The following is a 24,780-nucleotide window of genomic DNA, read 5'->3' as shown; positions in this document are numbered from 1 at the left end:
GACAAGGACCCCTGTGGCGAAGGGGCAAGGACGACTGTGGGGATTGAGTGAGGTCACCAGTGGGAACGGGGGTAAAAACTCCCGTGGGGAAGGGGTGAGGATATTTGTGGGATGTGGACAAGTACGCCTGTAACGGGGGGAGTGGGCTGGTGGGGACGGGGACGGGACGATGACACACTGTAGGGAGGAGGGAAGGACACCCGTGTGAATGAGGGTGAGGTCACAGTGGCGGTGGGGAGACCACCTGTAAGGAGTGTGGGAGGGGGGCGAGGTCACCAGCGGGGGTGGGCGTGAGGACACCCCTGGGGAGGGGGAGAGGTCACTCGTGGGCATGCGGGCAGCCTCGGCATCCTGGTGAGGGGCGCGTCCTGCACCGTTCCCGTCGGAGCGGGCCAGACATGCGGAGCCGGTCCGTGCGGGTCCGGTCCATACGGAGCCGGTCCGGTCCGTGCCGGTCCGGTCCGTGCGGGGCCGGTCCGTGCGGTGTGGCCGCAGCCCCGGCGCGTGGCGGCGCCGCCCCCGGTGGCCGGCTGAGCGGCCCCTCGTCCGGGCCCGACCCGCCCCAGCGCCGCCGTCCCTCGCCGCAGGTGCCGCCGCCGCGTCCCGGGGAGAGGAACCGCCGCGGGGTCGGCCGGCGGCCGCCCAGGCCGGGGAGGAGCCGCCGGAGAAGCGATGCAGGAAGGTGAGTGACCGACCACGGGGCAGAGTGACCGTGCCAGCTCCCGGGCACTTGCGAGAATACCCAAAGAGCCCCATGTCATCCATCCACCCACCCATACTTCCATCCGCCCATCCCCTTGTCTCTCCACCTACACACCATCCATCCATCCATCCATCCATCCATCCATCCATCCATCCATCCATCCATCCATCCATCCATCTCTCCATTTTCTGGCCACAAGAGCATCCCTATTCTTCCAATCTTCCCTGCCTGCTGGGATGGGTGTCCCTCTTGAAGCCCACCATGCCTGGCCACTGGCTGAGAGTGGGATGCTGGGCTGTGACTGCAGTGTTGTTCCCACCTCCACCTGCTGTTTCTCCACAGCCATTACCATAACCGAGCAGCCAGTCTCTGTCTCTGTCCCGGTGGGATATTCCTTCACGCTGCGGTGCCGAGCCCAGGGACGTACCTCGCTGCAGTACCAGTGGTTTTGTCAGTACCAGGTAAGGATGGGGTGGCCCTGGGTATGGCACCCAGCTGGGTCCCTGCACACAGTGAGGGAGCTGAAGGAGGGGAGGAAATCAGGGTTTCCACTTCTGTTGCTCTTACAAGAGGCATCCTAGTGCCTTCTACTGCCAGCAGTGAGGAGGGAATTGCTGCCCACTGCCTATGTTTTCCCTTTAGTCTGACTGCCGCCTGATTCCTGGGGCAACCAACCAAGACCTGCCCATCATTGCAGAGCAGACCCAGCTCTACACCTGCAGAGTCAATGACCTCCACAGAAATGCTGTCTTCTCTGACTGGGTGAAGGTAGAGGTCCATCAGTGCGTTGCCAGAGGTACAAGCTTGTCTTTTACCTTCTTGATGTATTATGGAATCACAGAATGGTTTGGGTTGGAAGGGACCTTCAAGGTCACTGTGTTCTGCCCCTTGCTATGGTCAGAGACACCTCTTATTAGACCAGCTTGCTCCAAGCCCCGTCCAATGCACCTGCACCTCATGCTTGCCATGGGTTTCCCAGAGTTATTCTGGGTATTGGAACTGGAAGAACCCATCTGGCTACTTTAAAGTTGACCAAAAGTGGGGTGTGGTTTTCCTTAGAATGTTGACTTCACCTTTGTCAGGAAAGGGCGAGGATCAGGTTTGGGAAGCCAGAGGCAGGGCTTTGGTGTGGCATTTACTATCACAGGCATCGCTCCCAAGGCTTCCCTGCTCCCCAAGGAGAAAGGTGCAGTAGTGATGGTTGAAGATGGCGTTGTTTGCTGTCCCTGTGGAGGGAGGGCCAATTCTGTCTTGCTGCCTTGCAGGTCTGCCCCCTCGGCTGTGGCAAGGAGAGCCAGTCATTGTCCTCAACCCCCGGGAGCAGCGGGTGGAGGTGGGGCAGCCGCTGCAGCTGCAGTGTGCTGCCATGGGGGTCCCGGCCCCCAGCTACCAGTGGTACCGCAATGGGAACCTGCTGGAGCAGCAGAAGAGAAAAAAGCTCTGGGTAAGGTTTTCTGGGGATAGTACAGGAGCTTTGGGTGCTGGGAGAAGCTGATTGCAGGGTTGTGAGAAAGCCCTCCACGTATCACCCTGCTGCTCTGGCAGCTGGCTGGATGACTCTGTGTGAAGGGGGAATATGTTTTATGGATTTCTTCCAAAGCTGTGGATATTCCTCTCAGAGGTGAACAATCCATAGATGTGTCAAGGGCTCTCAGCACATCTCTTGTGCCCTTTTATGCAGACATGAGAACAGTTACTGTCTGTGTGTGAAGGGGACTGGGGACTGGGAGCTGTGGGAATCCTGTCTGCCTGCTGGAGACCTAGAAACAAATGTGCTTGGTCCTGACAGAAGAGAGTCAGGAAGGCAGTAGAGGGGCTGGCTTTATTCTGTGTCTCTGGCTAAGTGTAAATCAGTGCTGTGTTCTTGAATCAGGAAAGGAGATTTCCTCCCAGAGCATCATGTGAAAGGCACAAGGAGAAGACATCCAGTCTCTCCTCAGTAGTGGTCAATGGTGTTACAGACGGTCTTAGATGGTATTACATGGTGGCCTTACATTGCAATTCTGATGGGAAAGTGCAGTCTGGGCACTAAGAAGAGGTTGTTTTTGGAGGTGGTTGGTGCTGTGCTGGAACCAGAAAGGCAGCAATGTGCTTGGAGGTGTTCAGGGCTTAAATAGACAGAGCTGTGGCCACCCTGACTCAGTGGTGGCTTTAGTCCCTCTCTGAGCAGGATCCTGGGCTGGAGAACTGCAGTCCTCACCAGCTGGTACTGCTCTGGTTCTTGTCCCTGTCCTGATTCTTTGTGAGGTAAAATCTCTACAAACAGCAGGAAAAATACTTTTTATTCCATGAACACGAGTGCCTTCAGCAGGTCCTGGCATGGAGCTTCAGACTTTCACCATAAATAATGTAATTTAACTTTTGATCTGCCTAGATCACCCACACCAAGGTCAGTGACTCTGGCACGTACCTCTGCTGTGCCTCCAACAACCACGGAGAGCACTGGACCAACGCCGTGGACGTTCACGTCGGTGAGCAGAGCCACCCACATCACTTTGCTGCATGTCACCTGGTGTGAGACACAGTTAGAGGGGACAGAGGAATTTGGTGCTCTCTGGAGGTGAACAGGGACCATGATAAACGGGATTCCTTGACAGTGGGGCTCTGAGGGAAAGCCCCTAAATGCGGTGATGCGCTGTCCAGCAGGTGGGATCTCCTGGGCCTGTCGTGGGTCAGGCACCTGCTGTGTAAGGGCAGGCTCAGTGCTCTCAGCTGCTGCCTGCAGACCTGCCAAGACACCGTGCCAAGGTGCTGCTTTCACAGCTCCAGGCCAAATCACAGCAGGCTCCTGTGGCCATACTCATTTCCAGTCTTACTGACACTAAGGGATGTGTTTGGATACAGAGCTGGAGTGGATGGTGTTTATTTGGGAAGGTTCAGGCCCCTTGGGCTGGCAGCTCAGGGCTGGTGCTGTGTGAGTGATGGGTCCCAGGGAGAGGATGTGTTCCCAGAGCCTCAGGCATGCTCCACTTCTGGCTGCTTTGGCCTTCTGACTTACCTTATGTGCATCAGGAATGGCTCAGGCATAGCTTATAGTTCAGGCTGACTTTGCTGGCTCTTTACTCCACCTAGAGATTTTTCTATGCCATAAACTTCTTATCCTGCCTTTTATGCTGGCTTTAAAATTTCTCCAAAGTACAAATTGATCTTGTGTAGCCAAACAGCACTCTGCCTGCCTCCTCACAGCTGGCAAAACACATCCTGGGGGGACAGACAGTGAGAAAAGGACACGAGATTGGGTTGGGTTCAATGTGTTACTGCTGGGGAGCTTTCACATGCAACAGGTGCCTCTGTAGGAGATGGAAAAGAATGAGTGGTTTTTTTCTGCAGCTTTTCAGGCATCTCTTGTGTATCAGCAGCACTGGTTCAGGAACCAGAGGTCTTCAATACCCATGAGATTTATGCAATCTATTCTTAATTTCTTCTTTTAAAGCATTTAGGGTTCTAGAATTTTTTCCTGGGCTGGATTTTTAAATTTATTTCTGATTGAAATAGGAAAAGCTGGAGCTGTGAGGGTAATAATGATTTTAAAAGACTGGAAGTGCTCAGGCAGGAGAGCTTGTGGACCAAAGTGAGTGGCTTTTCTGAGCCAGAACTGCTAAAACAACAGGAAAAGGCAGAGCAGGGAGATGAAAAACTGGGAATATTGTTGCAATCAAAAGCAAACAGGGCAACTTCCTCTGCACTCCACATTTATGGGGAGAAACTCTTGTTTTGGAGCTTGTATTGACCTTGAGTAATTTTGTTTCCTTTGCTTTTGCTGCAGAGGTAGCAGGTGAGTCACATCAGGTATGAGTTCTCCATGTTGACCCTCCTTCCCTGGTGTGCCACTTCTCCAGGCTTTGCTTCCCAGCTGCTCAGGATGTCATAAATCAGTCTGGATTTCATAAATCCTCCTAGCATCAGACCAGTGTCTTTAAGGTTAGCAGTCAGGTCATGAAGGAGTTGTCTGAGGAACGTTGCTTGTGCAGATCCTCTGTGTGTTTGATCCAGCTGTGCAGTGTCAGGGCTATTGGAGCAGAATTCACACCTGGCACTGGGTGCTGGGCCCTGGCTTACTGAACCCAGGCTTATCATTTCCTTCTTTCTTTCCCAGGTACGTGTCCAGGCTCTGGAAAGTTTTTTGGTGAGTACTGTCATCTTTTCTTCCTGAGCAATTATTTCCTTAATTAAAAGCCAGGCTCCAGGGTGGATGGGAGGACAAGGAATGGGAGAGCTTTTCCTGCAAAGACTGCTTCAAGCCTTTATGACCACATTGCCATAGGCTCTGCACTTTTGGATTACAGCTGTACAGCATAAAATGAGTCCCATTCCCTGCCAAGCCCTGGTCTTTTTCAGCAAGTGGAGTAAGATTATTCCTAATGAGTAACTGAGTCTTAAGCTCTGTGCCTGCCAAATGATTTTAAAAAGTGTTGTTCAAATGACAACTTATCCCTACTTGAAATACCTCTTCAGAGCAGGGCAAAGTTCCTTACTCCCACCACCACCGAGCAACATAAATCCCTTTTCTTTACAGTAGGAGGTGTGATTAGAATCAAAGCAGGAGCCATGGGTTTCTCTCCTTCAGCCCTGGGAGGGAAAGGACCCCTCAGCCTGGCTCAGTGCATCCCCCTCCCATGCACACTGATGTGCCAGACCTGTGGTCACAGTAGGGCAGCTAGAGCAGAACCTCTGCATTCCTGGGATTTTGAATGTCAGCTGAAAACTTTTCAAGCCTTTCTGCCAAAATGATTATGTATTTTGTCAAAGTGTTCAGAAAGCCAAGGGCTGTCCTTGCTTAGATTGCCCATATCCTCACTGCAGCAGGAGGAGGTGAGATCTTGCCTCCTGCTGAGCATTTACAGCTTTTTCACTCGGTGTTTCTTTCAGCTACAGGCAAAATAGCACTTTTAGTGGGCAACAACCGTTACCAGCATCACCCCAATCTCATGGCTCCTGTGAGGGATGTGTTTGAGCTGAGACATCTTCTGGAGCATCTGGGCTTCCAGGTTGTCTCCCTGCTGGATCTGAACAAGGCTGAGATGGCGACAGCGGTCGCTCAGTTCCTGCAGCTCCTGGGCAAGGGAGTCTATGGTAAGGCCAAGCCAGCTCAGCCACCTGTGCTGGGTAGGGATTAGGCAATTTTCTGAACAGCTCTTGGATTAAAAGAGAAGAAATTGAATGTTACTGTCTCAAAGGAGACCAGGCTTGGCAGGAGCCTTTGCATAAGCGTGGTTTAGTTTTGGCAGATGTTTCTCCAACATGTAGCTCACCTCCAATCCCAACAGCATGGGCTCACACTGAGTTTTTGGGGAGCCAGTTCTTCCAATAGTGAATGGGAAAGTTTTGATTTTTCCTTGAATAAAAGAATTGAGGAGACTGGCTGATTGTGTCCCCCCCGACTCATGTGTGAGGTGGGGAGCTCCTTTTGGGCCCTGACTGCTGCATCTGGTCTTGATTTCCTTGTTTCTCTTTCCTGAAGGTCTAATTTGGGCCCCTGACAACCCTTTTGCAGAAGAGCATTTCCAGCTGCAGGTGGCTTTGAGGTTGTGCTTTGTGCTTAATTGTGCACTGTGCTCATTTAGGAAGTGTTCCTTAACCACAAACCCAACCAGCAGATCTTGTGGATCTTAAAGCAGGTGTTCAGATTTGGTGGTGAATGTAGCATCTTTGGGGTCCCTGAGATTCTCACAGTGGGACAGATACCCTGAAAACACCTTGCAGGTGTTTTTATTTTGCTTCCAAACCTCATTGTGAGGCTTACGTGGCAGCTGAGTGGCACCCAGGCAGTGAAAATCAGCGTGGGCTGATTCCAGGCTGGCATTCAGCGTGAGGTTTGGAGGTTGTGCAGTGGATGGGGACCTGGCCACGAGGTAAATGCTGCACAACCACCTTGTTCTGGGAAGCACTGACTCATCTGGGGAGCTGAGCTGGTGGGAAGGGCCACGCGCAGTCCTGGCACTCTGAGCAAATCACCTGTGACAGAATATTCCCATGACTTCCCTTGCAGCTTCCTTTTCTTGTTGCTCTCTGAAATCTCCTTGTATCCCAGGCTTTACCTCTTCCAGGCCAGAGTCATCCCAGCTGCCATTCTTACCCTCCATCCATGGCATGTGAGGACCAAAAGGCATTTTATCCATGGCCCTTCCTAAGCTCTAGAGAGAAAAAAAGGCTTGGAAACAGCAAACCTTTCATATTGTCATGCCTTATTTAAACTTCTAGAGCTTCTCTGCATTCGTGCTCTCTGATCCTTCGTGGCAAAATTGATTTTGTGTGCTGTCAGGAAAAACATCAACAGCTGAGTTGAGTGTTTGTGAGGCAATGCCTGCTTAGGTTGAGGTTTTCATAACAACTCTCCAGGCTGAGTATTGTGCTATTCTTTGAAGGCAGTGAACCCCAGTGTGGGCTGGATCCAGCAGTGATTGGGTTCAGGATTTTTGCCACATTTGCTGGAATCCTAACTGAATGGTGGGACACTGGGTCAGGCTGCCTGCTGAGTGCCCCAGCTGTGGTGAGAGAGCAGCTCAGGCAGCCTGGTAAAGACCCCAGAGGTGCCTGTGACAGCCAGTCCTGTACACCCCTGTGCATGTTGGACATGCTCCTGTGGCATCCCAGTGTTCTTGCTTGAGGAATCTGGAGGTGCCACCCCCTGTGTAGCAGCCAACAGAGCTGAAGTCAGGAGAGCACATACAGAGGGAGGAGAAGGCTGACTGGTGAACATGAAGCTCCATGGGTTGGTGCTCATTGCCCCTTGTTGTATGGTCTGTGCTGACGAGGACAGTTGGGCTTTTTGGTGTCTGTAACTGTCCCTCCAGGAACTGTAGGCTTTTGTGAGACTTCCTTCCACATCTCCAGACCATGCCAGCACAGCTCCCAGGCCTGGATCCTGAAGTGTTCAAAAACAAGTGGATGTGGCAGTGCATGATATGGTTTGGTGGGCATGGTGAGGTTCAGTCCAAGGTTGGACTTGATGATCTTGGAGGTCTTTTCCAGCCCTAGTAATCCTATGATCCAAAGGTTTGTCCAATTCATTGTATGGAGCTGGTGGATTATTGGGCTGCTTTTCCTCTAGATCTCATCTTAAAAAAGCTTCACAGGATTTTTGAAAGCTCCTGAAACATCCTGTAAGTGATCTAATTATTGCACCCTCAGGCAAGTGAGGAATCCCCGTGGATGTTATTTTAAGCATTCTAAAAAGTCCCAAATAAAAAAAAATTATGTTGGAAATGCAACGCAAGCAGAAAATCGTGCGTGGAATACTAGAAATATGGAGCCACACCTTTATTCAGCCTCATGCTGACATTTCCTGCATTATAAGCAGTGCTTGGAGCTTCCCCTTTTTAATTTGGTACTCAGAAGTTTTTCTGTGATGAGCAGTTCTGACTCATACAATGTGGGAAGAACTCAGAATGAAACATCCCTTTCTTTCTCTGGGAAAATTGTTGACTTTCCTGTTCAGAAGGAGAGATTCAGTCCAGAAGAGGTTGGAGAAGTTGCTCAGGTGATGTGAAACTCACCTATCTTGATTTGAACACAAGTCTTTGTGGTTTCTATGGCATGGTGAGCACTTGGTGGTACATTCAGGTACTGAACAAGACCTCAAAAGTTAGAAGATTTAAGGAGTGAATCATTCATTGTGGGCTTTCCTGTTACATTTCATTTTTTCCAAGCCTCAGTGATGCTGCCTGGTAACAGATGTCATCACTTCCCTTGCATGTACAGGCAGAAGGACAAAAGCCACCAGTGCTCAATGGCTCAAGGGGCCCAACCTGCATCTGATTTTTCTAGAAGGCTTCCTTTTTTGTACTCTTTTCTAGTCTCAGAGGAGGGTTCTGTGGCTTTGATTTGCAAGCTACGAAAGTTTAAAGCTTCTGCAAATCAGAGCCTGCTGTCTCTGGCTGCTGATCCACCAGAAGAGGAACCCAAATCTCATGGGCACCTGTGAGAATGGCCATTTGAGAAAGTTTCCATTGTCCCCTGAGAACAGAAACCAAAGGTGACTCGAGGTCTTTTTGACTATGAGATCATGTTTTCCATTCTCCACACAATGAGATCATGTTTTCAGCCCTTCAGCTCCTGCCGCTGTTACTGCATCCTTGCAGAATCACACCAAAGTGAGCCAAAGTGCCAAGTGCAGGGGCAGGAGCAGTGGAAGGAAAATAGAAGGGAGTTTACTCACTGAAGTGTGGGTTTTGGCAGTGAATTTGAGTGGAGAATTTCTCCTGCTGTTGCCTCTTAGCTGCTTTTTCCCATTTCTGACCTCTCACTCTTCACTGTCCCCCAGCTGTAGTGACACAACTCTCTGTGTCACCTCGTAGAGCTATTTTTAACCCATTTCAATTCCCCAGGTTTCACCAACCAGCATCCCCCAAGCTGTGGCATTGGTCCTGGGGAGGGGTAGCCAGCCATTCTCCTTTTGAGAAGCTCCAGCCTGTTTGGGGATCCCTGTGGCAGCCCTGCACTGAGCACAGGGTTGGAAAGGAGCCCCAGCTTAGGCCACGCCAAGTTCCCCAGTGCTGGCTTCCCACCTGGATGGCTATGTTGCCATCTCTTGGGAAGGCAGAAACCATTACTAAGTTTCATTGTGCCTAAGAGTAAAATGCAAAATTCTTGTTGGGTTTTGGGCTTCCCACTGGCATCTGTGTGAGTCTGAATCCTCCCCTGCCTAATGGGGCTGGTGCCTGCTTTGAGGTTGTTGAAGCACACAGTCCTGATGTTCTGGACTTCTGAAGAACTCATCTCTCTCTGTGTCTAATTTTTCACCAGTTTATAGGTGTGTGAATACAGGCAGACCTTTGAAATGGAGAATGTTTCCCATCACCTATTCAGTTGTTCGTCTCTTCTCCAAAGCTAGGAAACTGAGGAGCTTCTCATTTAAATGGCTGTTAATGTATTTTCCATCCTGGTAAAATCTTTTTCTGTTGCCTTATTCCTTCAGAGAGCTGAGGACTAACCAAAACGTGGTGCAAGGATGAAATTCAGCCTGGCAGGTGCTGAGCCTGGGTGTTGCAGCACAGAGGGTTTGGAAGTGTGTAAACGCAGGGCCTTCAGGAGACAAACAGTGCAGGAATCCACAAGCACAGGAGAGCCTCTTGGGGCTGCTTCCAACACTGATGAAGGGAATAAATTGGGAAAACGTTGAAATTGTGAGGTCAACGTTCACCAGTTCCATAGGTGCTACTGGTCTAGGTCTGCCCTGCACCTTTCAGGATGGGGTGGGATGTGGCCATGGGGAGCTGGTTACAGACCTGCAGGTTGGCATCCTGATTCATGCTGTCCTCTCCCTGTTCCCAGCTATATTCTACTATGCTGGGCATGGCTACGAACATCTGGGGAGGAACTACATGGTCCCTGTGGATGCTCCACAGCCCTATGCCCCTGAGAACTGCATCAGCGTGCAGAGGATCCTCCAGAAGATGCAGCAGCAGCAGACAGCCCTGAACATCATCCTGCTGGACACCTGCAGGAAATGGTAGAGGCCTCTTCCCCCTTCCTTACCTGGGATGGGCATTCTGAGGGCTGGGGGAGGGGAGCTATCCTCAGCTGTGGGTTTTGACAGCCCCCATGGTGCTGCTGAGCCCCTGCCAGAGGTTATTGATCTATGCCATAAAATCAATCACGCTGTCAGGTCCTGCAGGGTGTCCTGGGGATGGGTCAGTCATGTCTTAGTGCAGACCTTGTCTGAGATCTGCTGGCGAGAAGGAGCTGGAAACCCTCCCTTGGTTTTTTGAGGTGAAGAAGCCTGGCAAATACAGGCAGGTTGCCTCAAGCCTATGGAGGGGTGACTCTGCCTGGCATAAATTGTTGGCTGAAACTCAGCATGGGGTTTGTCTTTTGTGTTTCAAGCCTGACCCACCTGATCTGATCTTGCTGATTGTGTGCTTTCCTGGTCCATATTTCCCACGTGCTCAGGCTGGGAGCGTTCACTTCTCTTCTCCTGGCTCCATTTTTGTTAACGTCTGTGAGAAGAGTGCAACATGACAGGAAAATGTTTTAAGCCCTGCTACTTCATTTTTGCTGGGCTTAAATCCTTCTGAAGTGGTCATGTTGTGAAGCTGCTGCTGCTGAGGTCAGGGATCAGCGTTTTCCCACTTTCTGTGGAAAACCCATCATCCTCCCTTGGCCCGCAGACTTCTATCCTGATGCAGGAAATTACTACTTGTCCAATTTCAGCAGAGGTGGGTGGACTGTTGCAGCAGAAGATGTCATTAGTTCATTTGTTTCAGGCTCCTGAGGCAGATTTACAGGTCGGAGAGGACCTGGAGAGCAAATGTAGGAATATCTCTCTCTCTGTGCTGTGGTTCCTGTGCTAAGAATTGGAAAGAAAACAGAGCTTTTGGTACCCTGAGAGAACTGCCAGCCCCTGGAGAGATGATAAATTTTGGATGCCTTTTAGCTGCAGTGATGGGGCTGCTTGCTTTGTATAGCTTAAAGCTGTCTGTGCTGGGATTTGTCCCACAGCTCTGGAGCAGGAGCTTGATGTCCCCTAATGCTGGCCTAAACTCCCCAGAGTGGAGCATCCCCTTTGTCCCTTCCTGCTGGCTGCTGGGAGCAGTGTGTTGCTTCCCTGGTGCACCTGGCTCCCCTCCCCAGTATGATCAGAGGCAGGGGATGGCCTGCAGCAAAGCAGGAACACCTGGCTCTCATGGATACTCTGCTGGAGCTGGGCTGGTGCAGCTCTGGGCTGCTGGTGTGCCATCTGTGTGATGGGGAGGCAGTGTGGGGGCTGCACAGGCCCCACCAGTGCAAGTGTTAACAATCTGTAAAACAGCTTTTGAGATGCTGTCTGTCTCCCTTTGAGCTGCTGTCTCCTTCCCTGGCATTGCCACTGGTTCCTTTGCTCAATGGAGTCTCAGTGGTGCTCAGAGGATGCAGTGTGAGATCTGCTGTTATATTTAGGCAAACTTGTGCAGCTGGTTTTCTCCCTCCTTCCGTGAAGTTCACACCTCCCCTTTTCCACAGCAAGCACAGCACTTCATGCAGTGGGTGTTATCCCTGATCTTGGGGCAGGAGCTCTCTCTTGAGCTCATTTTTTTCAAGAAGTCACCATTTCAGCTCAGGAAAGCATCTGGATTTCATAGCTGTGTGTGTTTACACTGCTGTGTAAAGCAAGGCTCCCAGGGCCTCCTTTCCCAACACCCTCCTGGTCAGACTCATGCATGAAGCTGTGTCTGTGCTAAGAGGGAGCTCACCCAGAGTTTCTGCTCACCCCATGTGTTGGCATCAGAAATGCCAGGGTGGTGAGAAACACATCTCCCTGTGCCAAGTGGGAGCAGATGCTCAGCCTTAGCAGGGGAGGAATCAGAGCACAGAGCCTGTGTGTAGCCTCATACATTTATATACTGATTTTGGGTGGATGTGATTGCCTTTTCCAGGAATTCCCTGATTTATCCTAGGACCTGGAACCAAAGATTTCTGCATTACTTTAAGAGCAATTGAAGAGCAGATAAATCTCAATATTCAGATTTAGAAACATGTCTCCTTTCTCACGTTTGCTCTTCTGATCATCTTTAGGACAACTTACACAAGCCAGTTGAATTCTGCCATTGAACATCTCCAGACTGTGCCACCAGCAGTAGGTCACACACTGGCTGCTGGAAATACCCCTGTCCTTTCTGCTCTCCTTAGTGTGCCAGCTCCAGCCCCAGGAAACTGTGGTGGAATTGAATTACATGGACTTACACTGCCTCTGTCACTGTGTGACTGGGAACAGCTCCGAGTCACTGGTGTGAACTGGAGGCAGCCTGTCCCCACGCTGTCAGTCTGGCTGCAGTCAGATGGGCAAGGTTTAGCCATTCAGTGCAACTAAGATACCTTTTTTGTTGGAAGTCAGATCCTGTCACCGTGGATCTACCTGATTTTGGGAATAATAGGGGCTGTGCTCATTCAGCTGTGTCTAGACTGAAGTGCCAGGACCAGTTTTGGGCTTTGAGACTTGTGTGTGTGTCCTGATCCTGTCTCTCAGGGAGATCTGGGGGTGTATCACCCATAGCCTGTTTGGTTCCCTAAGGCAAAGGTGTGGGCATGGTCTGGAAGGGCCCGTGGGGTGTTCCAGACCCCCAGCAAAGACAGTTGAGCTGCCACCCCTAAGAGATGGACATGAGGAATGTGTAGGATTTGTCTCCTGACAAATGTCCTTGACATGTGAAGCTGACAGATGTCCTCAACACTGACTTGTGCCTTTGCCTCCTCTCCAGGTACAACCCAGGACGTGCCTTGTCCCAGGTGCAGCCCCTGGAGCCCTGGGGAAACACTGTCTATGGCTATTCCACGTGAGTGACTTCACCATTCCTACAGCCTCCCACAGGACCAGACTCTGGCACAGCCCTGTCTCCTCTCATCCTTTCATGCACAGAGGCTGGAGAGGTTTCATGTTCCCTCTGGTCTCACCCTCCATCTGCTGGGTGTGCTCTTCAGGCACTTCTGTCCTTCCTGCTGCCATCAGCCTGTGCTTCAGTTAAAAGTTGTGTGTGAAGGTCCTGTCACCTTCACACACAAGATCTTCAGCCTGGTTCCCCAGGTGGATGTCCCATGAGTAGCTCACCCAAAGCCTCCTGAGATGCTGGGCATTATTTACTGGTCCAGTGCAGTTCCACTGGCTTTTCATCTTTGTCACCCACCTGGGCTGGCAAAGGAGACTGTGCTGGCCTATCCCATTCCCTTCCCTGCTTTTTCCTGTCCTGTGGCCTGCCCATCCTCTCTGGGGCACAAACAAAGCACTTTGTGTTATTCCTTGAGCAGCTCACTCTGACCCAGCCAGTACAGTCTGGATGGAGTTGGCCACCCCAGACTGACCTTGAACTTCATGTCCAATGCAGAACTGCAGGGACTCTGAAGAAATACCCTTACTCTTGCAGGAGTGAAGATGCAGAAGCCTATGAATTGCAGGATGGGGAGTTCAGCTCTGGGATCTTCATGAAATACCTGAAGAAACACATTCTGCAAGAGAAAAAGGTTACACACATGCTGGAGGATGTGTTAGAAGGTAAGAGAAGCTAGAAAACACTTGTTTCAGTGGCAGGGGTGAGAAGAGACAGCAGTGGCTCCACATTGCCCTATCCCATCCCATCCCATCCCGCCCTCTGTTCTTCCCTAAGCTCCAAATCACAGGCCGTGGCCCATGGGAGCTTTCAGTAGCCTCCGAGCAGCATGGAGACATTCATGTAGGGCCTGAAAGGCAGGGAGATCAGTAAGGAGCCTGGAGTGATCCTTGTGCTCCCCACTCTTTCCCACAGACATTGGCCGTGATCCCCTGGTCACTGGGAAGCAGGTGATGGAGATCAAGCACACCCTGAAGGAAGCCCGGTCCCTGACGGACCCCATCTGTCCCTCGGGAGCAGCCGCCGAGCACTGGGGACACGGCCAAGGTGAGCCATGCAGGGCGTGGGGAGGAGGCAGCTGGGGGTGCCTGTGGCCCTCAGGGACGCTGCTGTGCAGGGAGGTGTTGACAGAAGCCTCAGAGGAGCTGATGGTGCTCGAATTTCCCTTCCAGAGCTGCCGAGCAGAACGGTGACCTTCCCGTGCGGGGCGCGGGTGGAGCTCCGCTTCCTGCGGCTCTTCTCCAACCTGATGTTCGTGTGTGCCAAGCCACAGCCCCCCCTGGCCCACATCACTGAGCCCCAGCTCCTGCTCCGCCAGCTCGCTGTGAGTGCTCTGCCTGTCCCCTTCCTGGGCTGCTTTCCCCGGGTCTGACGTGGGGAGGGTGGCTGGGCTGAGTCCTGAGGAGTGGGAGTGGCTGGTCCCAGGTGAGAAAGGATCCCCTCCTCTGCATGCACCTCTTTGAGGCTCCTTCCACATCTCAGTGGATTCCCTGCCTTGCTCCTCATGCGTCACAAAAAAAGATTTGGCAGCAGTTGGATGCCTTTAACCAGTCCTCAGATTGATTTCTGGCCTGCCTGATTAAATTATTGCATTTAATCTGATTGAGGCCAAGAGCTATTCTGTTTTCTGTGTTAGAAAGTAGGTCTGGCTTTTTAACTTCTTTAGCCTGCTGTGCTAATATATCTTAATGCAATAATATACTCCTCCCCAGCTGAGCTGTACCAGCTTTCTTGAACCCTTTCTCAAGCCTTTCCTCCCAGACCATGTGCCCAGTGTGGGCTTTACTGATGGTCTCCATGCCACTTGTAGAGATTTAATTTGCTGCTCCTTCCTGTAACTATCTCCCTTGTTTTCTGTAGTCCTCCTGAAGCATAGCTCATTTGTGGTGGATTTTTTGGCCCTTGTTTCTCGTGGAGGGACACTGCTCCTCAGCACACTGGGGTCACTGATGCAGCGTGGTGTATCCAGGAGGTTTGGAGCCTGATCCTGCCCATTCCTAAGCTGCAGCATCATTTCCCCTTGTGAGCATCATGCATGAAAATTGTGTCTTGTGTGTGTGAGCATGTATTTTTTGTGCTTTGCCCCACATCAGTGACAGGGGGGAAGAGGACCCAGCTGCCTGCTCCTGCCTCTGGAGCTGTCTCAAGAGGGATCAGGGGGACCAAAAGGGACCCCAGTACAGCCAGACCCCTCTTCTTGTCCTAGTGCATGGTGGAGCTGGCTCCCACTGAGCTCCAGTGCTGCCTGCAGAGGCAGCAGCATGTCCTTCCACGACTGTCACCTGCCCCACCTCCAACATCACAGCAGCCACCACCCCGCTGTGGGATCCCTGAGATGCCCACGGGGGACACTGGGCTCCCTCTAGTGAGGAAAAGCTGGGAGAGCTGGGGCTGTTCATCCTGTGGAAGGACAGGCTCAGGAAGAGCTCATCCAGGTTTGCAAACACCTTCAGGGAGGGTGCAAAGAGGAAGGAGCCAGGTTCTTCCCAGCAGTGCCCAGTGCCAGGACTGGAGGCCATGGGCACACACTGATGCACAGGAAATTCCACTTAAAACTAAGAGAAAACTCTCCTTGCAGGATGATTGAGTATGTTTGGGCTTTGTTGGAAAATCAGGGCTGTGGGATTGGTTTTTATTTTCACTGATGTGCTTATTAAATACGCAGATCCCATAGCACCAAGTGTCTCTGCAAGGTGCTACAAAGCAGATTTTTGAAGCATTTGGATAACTGAAGGTACAATTTGAGCCCAAGGCTGTTATTCAGTGGATGCAAGTTCCTGCATGTGAGCAAGAATAAAAAGTAGCATCAGCATGGGATGGGCAGTGAGTGTAGAACCAGTTCTGGTCAGAGCCCAAAACAGCTGAGGCCACAAAAACAGGGCACAAAACCGTGGCAAGGTTACAAACTAGAGCTCTGAGATTTGTGTGAGATCCTGTCTGGCTCTCCTGGCTGTTGCTGGAGCACTGGGTCCAGTTTTGGGTCTGTGCTTCATGGAAAAAAAGTGTGCCAACTAAAACACAGACAAAGTAATGAAAGGAAGGAGCAAGGCAATTGTAGTTTAGGCAAGAAAAGCAAAAATGTTGATTTGTTCAGGCCTTGAAATTTACAAAAAGTTGTTTCCAACATGGAAGTAAGTCATGGTTTGAATTGCGGGCAGGAAGTTCCACAGTGAAGATGACATTCTCCCTAATCTCTAAGCTACCCCTGCCCCTGCAGTGGGAAGCCATTCCCCTCTTGTCCTGTCACTCCAGGTTCTTATCCAAAGTCTCTTTCCAGCTCTCCTGGAGCCCCTTCAGGCCCTGGCAGGGGCTCTGAGCTCTCCCTGGAGCCTTCTCCTCTCCAGCTGAGCACCCCCAGCTCTCCCAGCCTGGCTCCAGAGCAGAGGGGCTCCACCCTCAGAGCCTCTCCATGGCCTCCTCTGGGCTCTCTCCAGCAGCTCCATGTCCTCCCTGTGCTGGGACCCAGGGCTGGAGCAGCTCTGCAGGTCAGAGCATGTGCTGGAGGATGGAGCTGCTGGACACGGCAGGGCTACACCCTCCTTTGTGCAGCCATGCTGCCAAAGCCCTGTGTCAGCAGCAGGCTGATCTGCTTCCTGCCTCTTGGTCTCCATTCACTGGCCTGATCTTCCCCAAGCTCCCTCCAGTTTGTCTTTCCTGTAATGAGCTGCCAAGTGCGGAGATGGATTTGGCTTTCTCCTGCACAGAGATAAATGGTGTTTCCTCAGCCTCCAGTGACCTCCTGTTCCACCATCCTTGCATGCAGGGGTGATCCTGATGCCTGCAGATTCCAGCCAGCATTTGGAATCCAGTCTTTTTCCTCATACCCTCCTGACCAGAACCAAATGGCTTTGGCTGCTTGCAGGCAGCAGTTCAGGGAGGGCCAGGAAGAGCTCCCAGGGTTTCTCCAACTTCTACCTCCCTAAATATCCCAACAGCCTCCTTCACCAGCATGCCCAGTGCAACTTCTCTTGCTAGGGATCACACTGGGAGGGTTGCCAGAGCTAGCTGGCAAGGGGAAGCCTTTTGGAAGGGGCTGGTAGACTGTGGTCTGTCACCCATTCTGGAGGGCTCAAATCCAAGGCAAGAAGGGCTTGGTCACAGCCAGAGCTGCCAGAGCTCCAGGAGCACTTGGACAATGCTCTCAGGCACAGGGTGGAATTGTTGGGTTGTCTGTGCAGGGCCAGGAGTTGAACTCAATGAGCCTTGTGGGTTTCTTCCAACTCAGGTTATTCCATGATCTGTGATTTCATAAGGCCTTTATTCCCTTGTCTCTTCCTGGGGTATTATTAGTGGCTCAGTTGGTACTGAGGAGGATCTCATAGACACGGTGATGTTTTGGTTAAATTTGAGCAACTCAGCAAGAATTGGCTGTTCTGTAGATGGTGGGGGGCTAAATCAGCACTCAGCACAACTGAGAGCTGCCAGCTGTGCCTTTGTAAAACTTGCTCTTTCCATGACACTGCTGGCCCTATGGTGGTTGTGATACCAGCTGGTGCTGCTTCCTGCTCTGCTGCAAATCCCACTGTACCCCGTTTTTCACAGTAAGATGTACTCAGGTGTAGGCACACAGTTTGTGGTAATTGGGAATGGGCACAGCTGTGAGCAGCAGGTGAGCAGCACTGACAGCAATGAGCCATGGAGTGCCCAGGGGCACTGACCAACCCCCAAAGGGAGCAGAGGCACACAGTTGCAGTGCATCAACATGGTGGGGATAAAAGGTTGGGCTAAAGAACAAAAAGGGCAGATGTTTGCAGCCTCCTGAAGTGCTGTGGTGTTACTCTGTATGGGGTGAAGCTTTCTGATCATGTATGGTGATATCTGTGTATCATTGCTGTCTCACCTGCAATATATGCTGAGACACTTGTGGTCTTCTCATTACATACAAGGCAAGTGTGTAAAAATCTCTGCATTCCTGTGGCTTTCTGTAGTACTTCCATTAGGAAACACAGCATTTCCACCAGGCAATGTATTCATCAAAGCCCTGAGCACATGTTTGATGGCCAGTTGTGCCTCAATGCTTCATGCTGATGCTGAATTTTCCTTGCATTTCCTCTTGTTTTCCTGACCCAGGAGGTGGATGATGTGGCCATCCAGAGGGAGAGCTGTCTGGACCACGTGGAGACTCTGCTGGCCTCTGTGTACAAGAGGGAGGAGCTGGACTGTGTCTTCCAGCTCTGTGCACTGCAGAAAATTCAGGTAGAGAGCAGCCAGGTGTAAATTTCCCCAGCTCTTCACTCTCATGGAACTGGTGTCCCCATCTGCATGGCTGGAGCTGGATCTGCCTCTCTGACCATGTGTCAGTGTCACATCCAGACCGAAGAGGAGCTGTTTATCTTCAAGGCATAAAAGCTACCCTCTTTTAGAGAATCACAGACTGGTTTGGGTTAGGGGAGGACCTTTAAAAGTCATCTTGTTCCATCCCCATCCATAGGCAGGTACACCTTCCACTATCCCAGGTTGCTCCAAGCCCTGTTCAGCCTGGTCTGGGACACTTCCAGGGATGGGGCAGCCACAGCTTCTCTGGGCAAGCTGTGCCAGAGCCTCACGGGGAAGAATTCCTTCCCATTATCCCATCTAACCCTGCCCTCTGGCAGTGGGTAGCCATTCCCCCTTGTCCTCTCCAGCTCTCCTGGAGCCCCTTTAGGCACTGGAAGGGGCTCTAAAGTTATCTTGGATCCTTTTCTTCTCCAGGTTGGACACCCCCAGCTCTCCCAGCTTGTTTCCATAGGAGAGCACTGTCCTTTCACCTCACCTTTTCCATCTCAGCAAAATCTTTCTGATTTATAATCAGGCTGCAGAACCCAGCTGTGGATGCTCTTTGCTTTTGTGTTGTCTCCTCTGCCTGACTTTGCCATCAAAGCTGACCCACAGCAGCCTCTGCTGAGAGCAGAGAGGCATCACTGGTCATGGATTGTTCTGTATTTCTCTGCTGCCTGGCCAGGAAGCTGCTCCCTGCCCCATCAACCACAGGGAGGTCAGAGCTGGCCAGTTATTTCAGGTGGAGGAATGTCTCACTAGGCTGTGTGCTTGCCTGAGAGATGAGTTCATGGGCTGGCCAGGATCTCCAGTCATCAGAGTAACACTGCCAAGCCTGATCCAAGCTGTGCCTCTTTGGCACACTCAAGACATCCTCAAACTATTTAAAGACTGTGAGAGAAGCAGAATTGCTTCCCCCCTGGCTTGTGTCACCTCACACAGCAGTATGTACCTTGTTTATACTTGGATTTTCCTTCCTCCCCTAACACAGCCAGTGGATCTTACACCAGGTGCTGCTCTCAAGCTGCTGCCTGGATCTGCCTGCAGCAAGTTCTGCTTGCTCTGTACGTGATGTGCTCCAGCATATGGCAGTGCTTTCAGTTCTTGCTTGTTCCTGGAGCTCTTTTCTGAACCTTTCCCTGTTTTTCTGCTTTGTTTTTAAGTGCAGACAGGAGACCTGGACCAGGTATTGCCTGCCAGAATTTTCTTGTTCCATTATACCTCTCCCTGCCCTTTACAGGTGTTTCAGGCACAGTGCTGTGCTGGGGGTCTGTTTTCAGGGGTTTGACTGCCACAAATGTGGTTATTCTGTTATTTCTTCATCATTTATAAAATTTTAAAATAGAGCTAGGCTGTGAGTAGGTCCCTGTAGAGCACTGCTGGTTAAAGCTGTTGGCTTTTACAGTGTGAGGTGTGTTTTAGTTCATAGAATCCCAGAATGGTTTGGGCTGGAAGGGATCTTAAACCTCATCAAGCAGGGATACTTTCCACTAGATCAGGGTGCTCTGGCCCCATCCAACCTGGCCTTGAGCACTGTAAGTGGTTCATGCTTTCCTCTCCCTTGTGCATTGCTCTTGGCCATGGTGCAGCTGCTCCTGCTCCCCCGTGCCCCCACCCCAGGGGTGATGCTGGCAGTGGCACTTCCCTGATGGAGCTGATGGGATCCCACATGGCCTGATTTCAGGAGAGGTCCTGAAATCCAAAATCCGTGGCTGAGGCCTGCAGGCATAGTGAGCTGTATGAGTAAGTACAGCTCATTTTCTCTGGCAGTAGTGTTGCTCCATCGTGCCACAGCATGGGGCTGTGAGCCTGCACAGCAGCCAGCCAAGGCTCCTGTGCCAGCAGCACTAGGAGAGCTCTGCTTCCAATCTAATTCCCCCATTCACTCGGTGTTCTTTGTTCTCCCCTTCCAGACAGATGTGGTCCTGCAGTTGGATCTGCAGTACACCCAGCCAAGCACAAACCAGAGGACTTGTGAAAGCCTGCAAACGACCCTGCAGAAATCCCTGCTGAGGCAGCTGTTCAGCCAGGGGAAGGACTCCCAGGCAGCTCCGGCCAGCACAGGCAGCGTGTGCCCACAGGATGCCCTGGGGCAGAGCACTGAGCCCAAGGGCCAGGGGTCCCTGAGCACAGGCTCTGGCCACAGCTTGCCCAGCAGCAACCCCTCCAACTTCAGCAGCGAGCCCGAGGAGAACGATGAGAGCGAGCTGGGCCAGCTCTGCTCGGCGCTGCCTCAGGCTGGCCCGGGGCAGGACAGGCCCTGAGCCTCGGCCTGGGGAGCTGCTCTTTTCACTGAGGCCTCCGTTTGAGTGCTAAATCTGTCGGAGTCCATCAGCTGCTTCCCAGCCTTGGCATAGCCCTGTCTGAATGAGGCCAAGGCTGCTTTTTTGGAAAGGTTTCTCCTATCTGTGCTCTGCGGGGTGCAGGGCCTCAGTTCCCACTGGGAATGTTCCCTGTCCCGTGGGAGCGTTGGGATCAGCAAGGAGTCATTGTGGTGTCTGGCAGGGGACACAGCCACCCACCAGTCATAACACTGCCAGGAAAAAATGGTGTTGCTGCAAGGCAAGGGCTCAGGCTGACGTTTTCTGCCTGGAAACAAAAGTTGCTGCATTGAGAAGCCCGCAAACACTACAGACCCCTCTGGCTCAAATCCCAGCCGTGACTGCTGGATCTCCCCAGCCTGTGCAAGGGACACGGGGCTGCACTGAGGGAACAGGTGAAACAGTGTGGGCTCTCCACGGGGTCCCAGTGTGGCTTCCTTGCCATGCCTGTGTCAAAGCAGGTGTTAAATTATGCATTTATATATTTCTGAAGCATGTATTTATAACGGGGCGGGGGGGAGGCAGTAGCTTGCCAGGAAAAGGAAGGTCAGATGTTCCATCCAGTGTGAGTTTACATTGGAGGCTGGTGTTGCACTGGGCCAGGAATAGTGTCCAGGCAGGTGCACTGACACCTGCCCCTTCCAGAGTGGTACAGGGGCACTGGGGGGTGTTCAGCCCTCTGCACTTCCCAGTTCATCTCAGGTGCAGAATATCCTACAGGACTGAGAAAGGATAACTTCAAAAAAGTTAGTATTAATGCAGATTGTTCTGGCTGTGTGCCTGTCTGTGCTGTGGGCAGCCTCAAGCACTAGATGGAGAACCAGCTGTCCAGGGAGAGCCCCAGGTGAGCAGGGCCCAAAGGACAGCCTGGGTGGGCACAGGCCCCTCCCTGATTGCTTCCCTAATAAATGTTTGATTGCTCAGTGACCCTAGGGAAGTGTGGGGCTCCATCCTTGGAGGAAAGTTCACTTTGGGCTGCAGAAGGTGCCAATGACGTGATCCAAGCTGGCTGAGGGCTGGACCAGAGACCACTGGAGATCCCTTCTGGCTGCTGTGGTCCTGTGGAAGAGAGAGGTTGGAGGGCAGAACTTCTTGAGATGTCAAGGGCAGCGGGGTGGGGAGAATGCCTGAGCTGTCTTGCTTTAAAGCAAGAGGTTGGAGGCAGAACTTTCTCAGTTTTGCTCTCCTTCAGCAGTGAAGATACATCCCTGTCTGTGGTGTCAGTTGCAGCGTAGAAAAATCTGAAATGTTGCTTCCAGATAAACCATTCTACAAGTGCTGGAAACCTGTCCAAAGAGAACAGAGGAGGTGTTTATTCTTCTCACAGTGAGTAGAGCCAAGGGAAAGAAGAGGGGCCCCAGCTGGCTGTGGACTAGAAAGTCTCCTAGCAAAAAAAAACTAAAGCTCAAAAAAAAAAAAAATCAGAGGATGTAGTTTAAATAACGTGGGCTGATAGAGAAGCTAAACCAGAAAAGAATAAATTAATTTCAGGATGGACCAAAGATCAGCTCAACAGCAGCAGCCACTGGGGACAGGTCAGTGGGAATGGCTCAGCAGGCATTTGGGAGGAGCTGGGGCTCTCTTGCCTCTGAGGATTATTCACACCCTCCTGTGCTGTTGAGGCACTGAGGCACAGCTTGTTCCTGGCTCACATTATCATGCCAGGTGTCATCTAACGTGAATGTTTATCTCATTCAAAGCAAGGCTGTTTATTTTTTTCTGAATAAAACACTATTGGTGTTTTTAATGCACAAAGCTTCGCATGGCTCTGAGTTAACTCTGTTTATTTTCCCTCTAATTGCCAGGATGTAACTTAATATTGATCTGCTGGGGTTTCATGCTTCCAGCCTGAGCTTCTAGGCTCTTCTGGGTGAGCATTGTTTCTTTTTTTAGGTAACTAAAAATACTGAAGTTTGGATTTAGAAGGCAGATCAAGTGACTAGATAGGATGATGTGATGTCAGGTGAAATGTGTAGACAAAAAACCGGTCCTCATTCATTGTGATTTGTCCATCTGCTTTGTAAGTGTGCCTCTTGGGTGGCTTAGGTGGTCTCCTGTCTTGGTGCCAACCACAGCACTTGTCCCTGTCATCAGTTCTGCTCCTCCAAGGAGACCCTGCAGCCAAGCCCAGGGGAGCCACCACATTCCCATGGTGGTTCATTCCCTGAGATCATGGTTTGTCATGTCTGGGAACTTGCTGAATTCCAAAGGTGGACTTGTGTCCTGGGCCTCAGGTGGAGTCATTGTAGGAGGGGATGGAGCTGTGGATCCTTCATCCCCCACTTTTACGTGTGAAATCCAAACTCCCTCACGGTGGTTAAACTATTTAGTGCCAGTAAATTTTCCTGGAAATCTCTGTTTCCATCTCCCAGCATCCAGGACAAACAATGCATCCCAAGACTTCCACGTGTCTTTCTGATCTATCTGCACCTTGGGCTCCAGGGCCAGCTGGAAGGTGGGAAGGGAGGAGGGCTCAGGCAGCAGCAAACAAAGCAGGATCAAGACATCAGCTCCAGTTTACCTCCCCTTTCTGCCTCCTTACCTTCCAAGCCCTTACCCTCCACTTCCTCTGTTTCTGGGCCAGTCTGTGCCCAGAGGCTACAAACAGCACCGTTTTTGTAGGTAATACAGGTGCTTTCCTTCCCCCAAGTCTTTAAAAAGCACCAAGTGAACTGAAGCTTTAAAACAATGTATGATGAAAATAGCAGCACCTAAATATTCAATACTTTTATTTTTAGATAGATGCCCTTCTTTTCCTCTCTGCTAATGCAGATGTGTTGAAGGAAAGGACCTTGGACAACAGCCTGATATGTTCTTCTGCTACAGAATTCATTTGGGATGCAGTTCTCTGTTTATTTGCTGAGGTTTGGCAGTTCTGACAAAACAAGGCAAGTGTACCCAAAAGGATTGAGAAAACAAGGCAGTGAAAATCAGAGGAATCAGGGAATCTTGGACATTTTAGTCTGTTACTGGAAAATCCTGGGCCCAAGTGCAGTCAGGAGCTGTGTTACACGTGCATGGCAGATCCACCCCAGCCTGGCACCCTTCTGCTGGCAGCACATTCCTGAAGGTTTCTTTTCAGTTGGCATTTTTTGTGATCAAGGGAAGGTAAAGGTGGATTTGTCTCATGTCAGCCACACTCCAGCCTCAACCAAAGAGAGAAAGAAACACAAGACAGGTCCTTCATTTCAGGAGGTGTTTCTAGGGGGAAAAAAATCAGTATGGGGCAATATTGAGTAATTTCATTTACCAGCTCACTTAACTCTTTCCATCTTTTTGGGACAAATCCTTCTCCCTCACAGATGTAAATCTGAATTTACTCTTCAGAAGCTGGTGGGTTCTCCTTACTTTCTGCAATAAGAGGTGTTTTCCATGGTGTACAGAACCTGCCAGATCATTTCTTACCCCACATTAGGGGCAGAGTGCTGTTGATGGAATGTGCTTGCAGTGTATTAAAACATGTAGAGTGACACACAGGGGAATTCCAAGATTCAACAACATGGTTTTAGTCTTCTTTCCCTGTTTTTTAGAAGTAGTTTCTCATACAGGCAGGAGAGATCCTGAAGGCATTCAGGAGCCATTCACTCCCAGGAAGGAAGGAGCTTCCCAAAGGACAGGTTCTCTAGAAGTTAATGCTGCCTTTCATGTGGACAAGGAGTGAAGAGGATGATCTTGTGAACTGATGGAATATGGCAATCACCTGTTTTCTGAAGTGCTGAGGGTTGCTTCTGGAACACCAGCTACTGGAAGTCAGCTTCCTCTGAGCACAACAGGACCATGCACAAGGCAGAAATGGGAGAGACAGGCTCGGTCTAGTGAGGAGGGAATCTTTAAACCCAGGTGCTGCTCTCACAGCCAGTGTGTCACACAGACTTTATCCATCATGTTTTCCACATGGAGACATCCACAGCTCTGCTCTCCTTTCCCAGTGCTGGCAACTGTCCTGCTTCCAACAGAAATTTGGAGTATTTCCCTCCCAACCAACGCTGTGGTTGTGCTACCAAAATATGCCCAGAAGAATGCATGTGTCCTAAGGGATTCTGAACACCAAACTGAGAGTTTCAAGATTCAGTTTCAGTGAAATATCCCTGCTCCCTGTCCAAAAAGCAAACAAGGACATTGGTTCAGCTTAGCTGGATTCAAAACTTATAAAACAAAACTCATGGCAGGGCAAGAAAATAAGGAAAAAGTGGTAAAAGAG

At 51.0% G+C, this 24,780-nt stretch overlaps 1 protein-coding gene across 1 annotated transcript; it reads left to right on the top strand.

The window, feature by feature from the left end:
- Positions 1-531: 531 nt before the first annotated feature.
- Positions 532-22,474, top strand: LOC121343637 (mucosa-associated lymphoid tissue lymphoma translocation protein 1 homolog). The gene is made up of 14 exons (XM_041418970.1): positions 532-682; positions 1,046-1,164; positions 1,346-1,499; positions 1,969-2,147; positions 3,078-3,174; positions 4,800-4,829; positions 5,573-5,776; positions 9,977-10,154; positions 12,880-12,954; positions 13,540-13,667; positions 13,918-14,049; positions 14,175-14,326; positions 18,073-18,198; positions 20,172-22,474. Exons 1-14 carry the CDS (start codon positions 673-675, stop codon positions 20,520-20,522), a joined length of 1,935 nt encoding a protein of 644 aa, XP_041274904.1. The 5' UTR covers positions 532-672; the 3' UTR covers positions 20,523-22,474.
- Positions 22,475-24,780: the final 2,306 nt, after the last annotated feature.

The sequence above is a fragment of the Onychostruthus taczanowskii genome, unplaced genomic scaffold (genome assembly GCF_017590055.1).
Source record: "Onychostruthus taczanowskii isolate IOZ18803 unplaced genomic scaffold, ASM1759005v1 scaffold6, whole genome shotgun sequence".
Lineage (NCBI taxonomy): Eukaryota > Metazoa > Chordata > Aves > Passeriformes > Passeridae > Onychostruthus > Onychostruthus taczanowskii.
The sequence above is the reverse complement of the archived record's forward strand: the minus strand, read 5'-3'. Positions and strand labels throughout refer to the sequence as shown.

Excerpts from the sequence above, each read along its gene's own strand:
- LOC121343637 (XM_041418970.1), top strand. Across the intron at positions 1,500-1,968 it reads CCATCAGTGCGTTGCCAGAG|GTCTGCCCCCTCGGCTGTGG; the intron begins GTACAAGCTTGT and ends GCTGCCTTGCAG. Across the intron at positions 12,955-13,539 it reads ACTGTCTATGGCTATTCCAC|GAGTGAAGATGCAGAAGCCT; the intron begins GTGAGTGACTTC and ends TTACTCTTGCAG.